The 12029-nt window shown below is 43.0% G+C and overlaps 1 protein-coding gene across 1 annotated transcript in view; it reads right to left on the bottom strand.

The window, feature by feature from the left end:
* Positions 1–8272: 8272 nt before the first annotated feature.
* ARPP21 (cAMP regulated phosphoprotein 21) overlaps positions 8273–12029 on the bottom strand; it is a 92152-nt gene continuing 88395 nt past the window's right edge. The window contains exons 19-20 of the mRNA XM_087824877.1: positions 10152–10300; positions 8273–9055 (exon numbers count right to left, since the gene is read on the bottom strand). Of these exons, the coding sequence (XP_087681003.1) occupies positions 8798–9055; positions 10152–10300 (407 nt within the window). The 3' untranslated portion in view covers positions 8273–8797. The remainder of the gene's footprint in view (positions 9056–10151; positions 10301–12029) is intronic.

Genomic DNA, 12029 nt, shown 5'->3' on the forward strand with positions numbered 1-12029 from the left:
AGGAGATCTTCATTAGTGATGAAGGGATGCGTCAGAGCTTGCAGGGGAGGCTTTGATGCCCAGAGGCCCGAGAAAATACATGTGTCAAAATCAGAAGGGAAGCCCTGGTTGCTATTCTGCCCCCCTCTTTGGACATCAATCGCGTCGCTCATGCAAAATTAATCTCACAGCATCCATCTATCTTGTACGGTTAGAAATTAAGACACAACTGGCAATGTCTGTACGATCGAATAGACTTGAACTGTGCCTGTTTCCTTCAGAAGCTGAGCAGGCGATGTGTTGAGTACCCGCCGTGCGAGCAGCCTCTGCTCTGTGCAGGGACTGTAAGAGGATATAATGGTAAATCAGCCCTGGGTCCTGCCGTCAAGGTTGTACTTTTCGGAGACAGACGAGACACGGACAAAAGTGACATAAAAAGTCACGCCAAGCGAAGGATGCTGTGAAAAATGCTTAGATTTATTGTGAGTCCAGGACCTTTATTCCTACTTGGGGTGATTGGAGGGGAGCGTTAGGGACAAGTTGATGAGAGACTTTCTTGTTGGGTCTTAAGATATTGATAGAGCTTGACTTAATGGGGACGGCCATTCTACATACAAGAAGCAACTTAAAGACATGGGGCAGTGAAGAGTGGGCATATGTGGACTCCTCCAGGGACTACAGCAGCCTAATGGGCTGGAGTGGGGGGCTCAGACACATATGGAGGGAGGGACTGCAATAGTGAAAGTCCTGGTCGCTTTGCATTCTCCCCTAATACTCATTGTTGCCAGATTTGTTAATTTTTGCTCATGTGATTGAGAGTAAAATGATGGCAATCACAATTTATTAATAATTTTTCTTTTTTGTGATTTCCATGTCTTCTCCAAAAAAATCAGTTTATAACGTGAGGACATGAAGGTGTTCTTATAACATTTCTCCTAACATTTTATGGCTCTGCGTTTTATATTCAGGATTCTTTACCTCGGCTTCACTGAGGCATAATTGACAAAAGTGTAAGACATGAAAGTGTACACCATGGTGCTTTGACCCAGGTATGCGTTGTAAATGGATTTCCCTCATCATGTTACTGAACTCATCCATCACCTGACTTATTGAGGATGTCCAGCTACCTCAGTGTAGCAGACACTGGAAACTAAGGCAGGATTTGAGGACAAGGGAAGGAAACCTGTGTACGTTCTGAATGCCTGGGGGCCTGAGTCCTCTGCCTTTGTGACTTGATCACCCACAGGACCCTGAGCCCACGTTCAGGCAGCCAGAGTCCCAGGGTGCGTCCGCCCTGCTGTAGTGTGGTGCTTGCACACATACGTGTTCATAAGGCTGGATACAAACACTGTACTGTCCAGCTGTCCCCGGGCAGATGCACCCAGTACAAACAAGGACCAGTAAATAGAGTAGGTGTAGTGAAGACTGATGGAGACTGAGTGAGGGGTGATAGGCCCCCTTTCCTGAGTGATTATGGGATAACAAGATCAGAAAAGGAGACTGCTGCGATGGATGCCTCTTAGATAGCATAAGAGAAAATATAAAACGGTCACTAAAATGCTTAGGTTGCCAGAATGTACCTTACTAGTGAGAGTTTCAGGGAGGTTAGCAGGCCCATGTGGCAACCTCTTACTTATTTAGAGCCACATACAAGGATGCATTAAAGAATGGACATGTCTGTCATTAGTGAACACTGGTCAACCAATATGGCATTTCCGCTTTCCATTTGCAAACGTAGAATGTGAAGCTGTGAGAGGTTTAGGGCCTTGCACAACCAGAGTCGAGGGAGGTTCCCTGGGATTCAAACTCAAGGCTCCTGACTTCAGGTCCAGGATGCTTTTTGTACCCCACATTGCAGGTAGAGCAACATGCTGGTGAGAAGGAAAAGCTATGCCAAGCACCCTCTGCCCAGTAATTCCAGCTGATTACAGCCACCAATTTGAACAAATCAATTAGTTGCTTGAAGATTTGAGTAAGATTAGAGATATAGACAGATATATAATAGTCAGGTAGGTAGGTAGGTAGGTAGGTAGATAGAAAGAAAGAAAGAAAAGAAAGAAATAGATAATAGATATGGATGCCTATGCATCTAAAAATATTCTAGGACACAGAGCAGATTTTGAGTAATTAGAGGCCCCAACGTTCTCCTTGCCTCTGTCGCCTATATTCCACTTATAGCGTCACGTTTTTGCATGAAGAGAAACAGGATAGACATCAGAGCCCTCTGGTACAGTGTGGACCCCTCCCTGCTGTAAAGTAACCTCCCTGCACCCGGCGACTCTCCAGCGAGGATGACACACGGGCCTAGCTAAGCAGCAGGTCACAAAGCAATCCTTCGGCAGATTCTGCTGCAGTCGTCTTCACCTACTCTTTTCTAAACAACTCTTTTAATGGCATCTCCCTGTTTCTCCCTGAGGAAATTATTTCACAGCATAATTGCCCTTGCTTCGAGTGAGATTTTCTTAATGTCCAATTTAAATTGCCGCTTTTCCAGTCTCAGGCCATTGCTCTCTATTACACTGCTATTAAGCACCTTAAGTAACTCCTCTGTCTTTTGCAAAGGATGAAATTGGCTTGTGCATCTCATTGGAAAATGTGGCCTCATTCTTATAGTCGAGAAATGTAAAACACTTGAAAAAGACAGGTGGTCGTCTTATTTCCTACAACAAACCGGTGCTTTTCCTGCGTCGGTGATTTTCATCAGCTTAGAAACAATTCGTGGGACTGGATGACACAATTCATAGGACTATTTGACTCAAATAACCCAGACCGTGCTACGTACCTGGTGTTCCCTCCCGTGTCCCTGTAACGGAAAGGGAAGCACACTCATATTTCTTCAAGGAAACGTGAGCCCTGTGTTAGCCGAGGTCTTTTGCACCAAAGGGAAGAACATACTTGTACAGCCAGAGGTGCCTCCTGACTCAGTTGCTCAAGAACCTAGGAGAGGCAGCCGCAAACTCCATACATAAAAGAAATCAAACTGCAGGAAGCTGGGGAGTCTTACGATTGCATTATTGCGATGCGGACAATGACGGTTTCAAAGATACAAACAAACTGAAAACTTTGGTGAAACGGGAAGCAATATGACCCTAAATTGCCCCCACCATTAGCCAGAAGAATTTTCTAGGGCCATTTCAATGGACCACCGGATCTTTTAACAAGAAACATGATTCCAAACTTTACCATAAGCTGCCTTATTTTAAATCCCAGGACCTCTATGCCTCCCTCCCTCCCTCCCTCCCTCCCTCCCTCCCTCCCTCCCTCCCTCCCTCCCTCTCCTGCATGGCCTCTGTCCCCTGCATGTTCCAGCGCTAAGGAGTGGAGCCCTAAGTGCTCAGAAAGCAGCTGTCCTCCCACCGGGTGCTGTCCTGCTGATTCGCCCTGGCCTGTGCCTCCCCCTGAGCGCCTGCTGGCTTTGTTTCCTGACCGGTCACCCTCATTCAGATTCCTGTCTTCCTGTTTGCTCAGTTTCTGACCTCTCTCCTCTCCTCCCTGCCAACACTGAGAGTGAAATGGAGTAAAGCAGGAAAACCAAACAAATGAAATTGCAGACACGGGCATCAAAGCACTGCCCGAGCCCCCGCGGTCAGGGCGCTGGTTAATAGTGTCTCAGAGAAAGCAGCCTCCTGCCCAGGGGAGGAGTCGGGTGTGTGGGACTTCGGTCAGGAGTGATTTTCCCCTGCAGACGGTTATCACATGCCCCTCACCCCACTGGGTGTAGACAACGCCGAGAGCAGCAGACAATGAAATAGCGGCAGATCCTTTTGCAGAGAGGACTGGAGGTCGCGGAACCCCACAGAAAGCACGTGATGCACATTTGAACTGGAAACAAACAGCAAAGCTGAGAACCATAGGAAAAGAGTCTCAGTGCTCTGAAGACGACGACGACTTAGGAAAGAGGGCTTGGGGCAGAATCGCGTGGGAAGAGCAGAGACCTCTGGTCTCGTGTAGAAGGGGCATCCCTAAGGGTACAGAAAACAAAAATTTTTCTCTGAGCCGTAAAGGATAAGTGTTCTCACCACGTGCTTTTTAAAAAAAAAAATCTTCGTTGATTTCAGAGAGAGAGAGAGAGAGAAACATCAATGATGAGACAGTCATTGATCGGCTGCCTCCTGCACTCCCCCTGCTGGGGATCGAGCCCTCAACCCCAGGCATGCGTCCTGACCGGGAATCGAACGGAGGTCTCCTGGATCCTAGGTTGATGCTCAACCGATGAGCCTCACCATGTTTTTTAAAGGGGGAACAGGAGGTCTATATCAGATTTCACTGCATATTGTGTATTGATACCAATTATATTGTGATGGAGGCTTGTCAGGCTTCCCATGCTGTCTGCGATTTCAGCTCAGTCTTCATTTGCTTTACCCTGACAAGTTATAGTGACTGTGCCTTATAATGCAGCTTAAGGTAGGGCACTTGCATGCAGAAGTCTCTGGCCAAGAGGTAAAGACAAGACATACACCGCTAAAGCTTGGCCGCGCATGCAAGAGAATTGCGAAGTGTCAGGAATTAAGAGCTAGTGCTCGCTCTTACTTATCCCAGTGATGCTGTAGCTCAGTGCCAGACCTTAACTACCATCGTGTTCGCCTCCAGTTTCTGAAGAGCCTTTTCAACTCTCATCCATCTTCCTTCTGGAGGCCCACACTTCTTTATAAACCATGGCTGAGATCATATTACCTTTCATTCAGAAACCTTCAGAAGCTTCTGTTCACCTGTTAACTCTGGCTTTCACGGTCATGCCAACCAGGCCCACTGTGAATTCCTAAGCACTCATCGTGTCCCTTCCTTCTATCTAGTCACCTCCTACTCCAACCGGAATTATAATGTTCATGTTTCCTGTGTTTCTTTCCTTTTCGTTCAGGCATTTCTCCCCGCTCAGGTCTGCATGCCCAGATTTCACCTGTGAGGTTGAAAGCCTTACAAAACCACAGCCAAAAGCCATTTGCTCCTTCTCTAAAAAGCTATCTTACATGTATTTTCACGAGACCTGTGGCTAATTTCCTATATTTTTAGTCATTTATAGACTGACATAATTAATTCTGAAAACTCATAAACTTCCTAGGAGGAGGGGCTCCATAGACTGTGGCTTAAGGTCTTGAAATTAGGAAGTGCAATAAATGATTGCGTAAGTCACTCTTGTCCCTGTCATGCTCACATAGAGGTGTACAGGATCACTGGATATACCTATAACTATATATCTATGAGACTATTACTATAATTTTAGATGTAAGTTTAAATATCAAGTCCTTCAACATTAAGAATTTTGCAAATAGAAAGTTCTAGAACTATTGGCAATGTGGCATTACCTTCCAGGCTCACACATTCATGGAAGAAATAGTAGACAATCAGTTACCAAGCCTGTCCTAGCCAGAAGCAGGGTTGTGATATTACATTTTGATATATAACATGGTTTCTACAGAAATAAAGTAAATATATTTGTATTCTTGTCTTAGGGCTCGCTAATAGAAGTTTTAAAAAATATATGTTCTTAATAATAGTCTTTGGATACATTCTGTGATACATGGATATTGTGTTCAATTAAGTTTGAGGAACTGTGCACATTACGCCTTCCTCTTGGAAATTCATGATATTGGAAATTATAGGCTTGCAGAAATCAGAAAGCTTTTAAAGAGATTGCCTACTCTTCATTAACCGTGTCTCCCAATTATAACTGTCCATAGTCTTTTTCATATAACTACAAGTATCCTGAGAAAGGAATCTTCCATGGAAATAATTGAGAAACTACTATTCTAAGATATTACTTAGATGCAAAACCCAAACGACACATTTTAATTCCAACCTTAGGGTGAGGTGTTTCCTACTTTCTTTTCGGCCTGTGAGGGATGAAGCTGCCTGTGATGGTGCGTGCCAGGGCACAGGGGAGGCGCGGGCTGCATCTCTGTCCGCGGTACGCACCTGTGCACACAGAATGCAGGTCCACAGGAGGACGGGGGTAGGAAAGCGTCCCGTCGCACTGCAGCTGCTGGCAACAGTGGAAGCAGGGCCTAAATATGCATTTATTAGATCTCAAAGCCATTTTAGCCTCAGCATTCTTTCTTTCCCAGTTGTATTTGCTTTGCCCTTCAACTCTCTCTCGTAAAGTTTCTCTGGCTCATATGTTTCCCACTTATTTTGTTAACGATGATTTATAACTTGATTCTAAACCCTCCAGCCATACTTATAATTAATTACGTAGTTCTATTCCCATAATGTTATGCAACACACTCTTCTACCCCCAGCCCACATCCTGCGGAACTATATTAAAACAATAAAATAATTATGGTGGAAATTCAGTTAGAACATTTGGTTCCAACTATCACAGAATAACCAAATGTATGAAAACATTTACAGCACTAAATCTAAGGGCTTTTAATTTATTTGTACTTATTTTGAATGGAGCCACATAATTTCGAAATAATCAAATACATACCCATCGCAAATATTCTAATGTGAAAGACAGTAAACAAAACTTAAGATCTGGAATAGAGCTGGATATCAATATTTAGTGCAAACAGAGAAGGCTCAGCCTGAGATGGTATCCAAAAGGACTTATGTAATTAAAGTCAGTGCCTAAATCTGAAAGAGTGTAGACATATTGGGAAGAGTGGCCAAGATAAAGAGGGCCCATCTTTACCACTAGTATGATGCATGTTTCAAATCCATGGGCAATAAGGTTCAGTAGTTCTAGGAATCATTAAGGAAAAGATCAACATTTCCCAGAATTCTATGAAAAGAAGATAAACATTCAGACTCATATTTGGATCCTTGAGTTTGGGACCACTGCCAAGATCACAGGGCTAGAGAGAATATATTTCAAAAGTGAATCTGTATTGGTCAGCTCCCTCCTTCCATTAGGGAAAGGTGTTAATTTAGCAAACAGACTGCTCCTTCTCAGAGCAGCTATTAGTTTAACAGTTACTGAGCTTATTGGTTTAATGGCGCAATTAAAAAAACCAAACAACATCCTCTTTTTATAACATTTTTCTTGGGATTATTTAGGACGAAGAAATCAGTAGACTGAGATTTGGGAAAATGGGACAGACTTCACAAGGAATGGAGCTAAGGAGAGTATTTGTAAAAGTTCCCTTTTAAAGGAAAAATAAAATGATAGTATAGAATTAAGAAATGATAATCTGTTAGGTAACATTCTTAACCAGTTGCTTAACTCTGTCTCCAGCTAAACAACATGAAAATGGAAAAAATCTAATATAAAGAATGTGATAATATGAAAAACAATGGGAATTATCTATATATACTTTGTCTAGCCCTGTTGCTGGTAACAATAGTTTTTAGGCAGAGAGTATAGAATACAAAACTACTAGTCATTGTGCTATGAAAGTAAAGCAAAAGCTCTGGGGTTTTATTACCCCATTAAACATCTATCAGAGGGCCAAAGCTGACATTCAGAGTTCTGTTACTATTTGTCAAATCAATCCTAACTGCAGAATCTATAGGAGATTAAACACTTTGGTATTAGACAGAAACAAGCCTCTTTTTTTATTTTATTTAAAAAAAATTTTATTAATTGATTTTTAGAGAGAAAGAGAGAGAGAGAGGGAGAGAGAGAAACAATGCATTTCTGTTCCAGTTATTTATGCATTCAGTGGTTGATTCTTATATGTGCCCTGACTGGGGATTGAACCTGCAACCTTGGCATGTCGGGACAATGCTCTAACCGACTAAACTACCTGGCCAAGGCCTGGAACAAGGCTTTTTTAAAATTTTTTGCCAATGTTTTGAATCTTTGTGACTCAATTATTGCTCTATTTTACCTTATTTTCAGTTACTTGGACAAACATTAAATACGAGTGCCTCTGAATCAATACCAGTGGCACTTAACATCGTATGACCCAATATGATCGGTGGAATTAGAACATGCCCCTTCTAATTTCCATTTAAGCAAATTTTGATTTCCAGGTAAATGGTGGGACTTGAATGAAGGTGAAACAGGGTTTGGTACAGGACTGCTGTTACCAAGACACCTGGGTTTTCCTAACTGGGGAAATATAGCTACATGTATCCGATAGCCTTAAAACTAAAACCAAGGTATACATTTCAAAAATGTGAATTCAATGAATGGATGAGTTCAGTGCCATCTAACCTCCAGGACCCCTGCTGTAGCGGGACAAGGAATTACAGTTGGCTAAGTGTTTGCCTACGACACCTCCCCATGTGATTCCAGTTCACTTACAACCCCCCGGAACATCTTTTCTGTGACTTGTTCATGAAATAGAGCTCGAAGGGGACACCAGTGACATATTATCAAATCCATATTGGAAGACAGACTGAGCCAAACTGGTGGTAAAAACATGACCTTCCTCCATAAGGTCAAATAGTTTTATTTTGATTAAACACTACAATACAGTATATGTCCATTAAAAAAAGAAAACTCTATAGTGTATATAAATTATTCCTTCCAGCCGTCAATTCTTTGCTTTTCCATTACAGCTTTGGTACAATATGAGTTCAGTATATAATTTTTTAAATACTTTCATCATCACAAACTCAACACAAAGTACAAAACTAATAATCCAAATTAGGGATATTATGGTCTACACAGTGGTGTTCAGTGGTAGGAGAAAATCTTACCTTGATGAATTCATGTCACTAGCTAAGCTATAAAGGCATACCTAGCAGACATGACGGAAATATGCACCATTAACCAGCTAATGTGTGTATTAGTCTTTGTTTTTTACAGAATGCCAGCAGCAACCATTTGGGTGTTGAGTGAATACTTAAGTCCTCAGCTAGTCTCCCCACTTTGCTCCTTCCTTTAAAGGCCATGAGGAATATGGGAGGAAATGTACCCCGGCCAGAGCGCTCAGAATTTGACCTGCCACCCGGCACTGCTCATACTCGCACAGTTTGTCCTGCAGCTCGCCGACATCATGGGGACAGTGCTGGAGGGACAGTGTGGGCCAATCAGCCTAAGGTTGTTCTGAGGGGTCGGCGGTGTGACATTACAGTAAACAGGCATTCCAGTGGCTGGGAGGGACCCCTGACCTGTCTGGTTAGGTAGCATGATTGGCTGTTGGTATGACTGCTGGGGCAGTCCTTGAGAACCTTGGGTCATTGGCACCTGTAGGAAGACACAAGAGAGAACCGTTCATGAAGAGGTTGTTATTGGGTGTCCAATGAAATACTGTGATGTCCTGAAAAATATTCAAGCTTTTGGTTTCACCAATCTCAGCTCTGCCTTTTCTTAGCTCTTTCGCATTGGACAATCCACTTAACCTCTCTGATTCCCTAGACCATTTGTGTAATATCACCTACTTCAAATGATCCCCGAGAGGACTGCAAGGATGATGTACAATGCTTGGTACACATCTGCTATGCAGTAAATGAGCAGAGGTGTTAGTGCTGAGCTTCTGTCCCCTCTCTTGTTACTCTCCTGGGATAGCACTCTGGACCTCCCAGTCTGGATTTCTCTGTTTGGAAAGCCATGCTCCTATTCTGGTTTTATGTAAACAAAGTGGCCTGGAGCCATCTGTAGCAAGAAGGGCTTTTGTCCCAGGGACCTAAGTCACTCTCAGCCTGCAGCTTTAGAGAACATTTAATATGAAGCTGGAGGTAGACACTGATTCAGTGCGAGTAAGGACTGTCAGGGTAGGAGGGCTGAGGATAGGTTCTTTACGGCCAGAAGGACCTGGTTGCCTGGTGCGGCTAAATGTAATTATGAAAACGTCTCACTACCCTTCACTTCCCTTCCAGTGAGCTTCAGGATGCAGACCACAAAAGGGTGCATAACACTTTTTAAACATCCAATATAGATTTAGTCTGGAAAATGCAGTTGTTGGGTTCCATAAATGCCCTTTGAATGAATCTGAGATGCCATTTTAAAATCTCTTATAATTGTGATAAATAAAGTTTTTTGGGGTGTGTACAAAAATGAATGGGAATTTGTCATGAGGGCTTCTTCCCAATAAGTAAAATTTCCATAGAATGCCCAAAGATCTTCATGAATAGAAGTTTGGACTAAAGAACTTTCTTGGCGGGACATGCGTAAGCCACAGTAGATATAGAAGCATGCATTTCCCATGTTCTAGTTGTCTCCTAGAACCTTGACTCAAAGTCAACCGTCAACAGTGGCTGTGCCTAGCACCCACCCGGCATGGAGAATGCACCCACAGCCTCTGCTTTGGCCAGTGCTATTTTATAACCCTGCCGATGCGCACCTGATAAGAAGACATGGTTGGGTAGGAGACCATCACACTTTGCACCGGAGTTCCTGGTTGGTTGCTCATGACGCTCTGATTCTGAGGCGGCTGCTGCACTCCCATGAGGCCTTGGAACCCCTGCTGACCAGACAAGACCGGCTGGTAACCTGCAAAGAAAAACCACCTTTTGAACTGGTTGTGGCAGGAAAATCACAAGTGGTATTTGGTGGGGTGAGAGCATTTGTTTACAAGCCAACCTTGAGTCCTCTCAATCTCCACATCAAGAATGTGTTATCCAAATGCTTATCTAATAAGAATGCATTCTCCCCCCTAAAATTGACTGATATTTCCATATTGATGCAGAATAGTTCAATGAGCATGTTGTGACGATGATAAATTCTTCATGACACAAACACAGGAACCTCTATGGACATCAGTTGACAGCTACACATTATATCTTTCCTATATGTCTTTGGCTTTGGTTTTGATGATATTCAGAGAATTCACTGCCTATCAAGTTCTTTTCCAATTAAGTCAACTCATTCTCTTACTCTCTCACCTTTCTGCACAACCTCATTTCACCCAGAGGCCACCCAACAGCCTATTGACTTCACATGCATTCATCTACTTTTTGTGTCCATGATCATGAACAAAATGATTCCCTGCGCTGACTGACTCAATGTCCATTTCCTTAAACAAAGGGCTGTCACAGCAAGTGAAGGGTATGCCATGCTTTCGTTCTGTGAGAACATTCTGGTAAAACACTCCAGTAAGTGACCACGCACGTGTAACAGATGATCCAAGAGGCAACATTTAAAAGGTTTATCTGTTTGTGTCCTTCTGGGTGGGTCATTGGTTGGGTTCCTTTTCTTTTGGCAGGCCAACATTTATCTAATTATTTTAATCACCACGAGTAGTTTAAGTATTCTTTTTTTTAATATTTATTGTTGAGAGTATTACAGATGTCCTCCCCTTTTTCCCCCCACTGTCCCCCTCCACCCAGTTCCTACCCCACCCCAGGCCTTCACCTTACTATTGTCTGTGTCCGTGGGCAATGCATATATGCACATAAGTATTCTTAAAGAGAGACTGTGAACCATTCTTATAAATGTTGGGGAGGAAGTAATGATTTAGGTGAAGCGTCATGATGGCAGAGAAATGAAACATTTGCTTCCTGCCGTAAAACAAGGTCCTTCCAGAGCCCATGTTATTAACACACCGAGTACCTGGGAGCAAGTGCAGCTGCTGTCTTAGTATAATTCTCTGAAGGAGACTCTTTAACATCTTAGATTTTCTTAACACAAGCACTAAACTAAGTCTCACAACTAGATTTAGCAAATGAACAGAAGGTAAAATAAAATAAATTCCTAATCGATATGCATTGTTAATAAGTAACCTATGTTTGAGTGCACCTGAGAGTTTTACCTTTATATTGGGGAAGGTGAGGCAGGATCAGATTACATTATAGTCTTTACGGAAGTCAATGTTTTACTATCCTTGGCCGTACAGTAAAGTATCTTTGTCCACCTTAGAAATATTGTGGAAATGTAGCCTGAGAGAGCCACTGAGTTAGGAAATCAGCTTGACTCATTAAAGGCAACGAGACAGGGGTAGTCAGTCTGGAACACCAGGTGGGGAGCGTGGGGGGCCTAACTGTGCCCGCCATCAGTGGCTGGAGAAGCATGTCATTTATAAAGTCACCCCCTGACTTTCTCTACATGTCCCCTTATTTTACGTTCATATCCACCTTGCTTTATTTTCATAGTTTTAATGTATTGAGTTATTTTGAATTTTTATAAAGTCACCACCTATGAAGTATACAATTAAGAGTAATGACGACCTCCCCACCAGCTACCTTGTGCCCACAGTACACAGCTAGAGCCTTCCTTTAACGTG

The sequence above is a fragment of the Miniopterus natalensis genome, chromosome 15 (genome assembly GCF_054644295.1).
Source record: "Miniopterus natalensis isolate mMinNat1 chromosome 15, mMinNat1.hap1, whole genome shotgun sequence".
Taxonomy (NCBI): Eukaryota; Metazoa; Chordata; class Mammalia; order Chiroptera; family Miniopteridae; genus Miniopterus; species Miniopterus natalensis.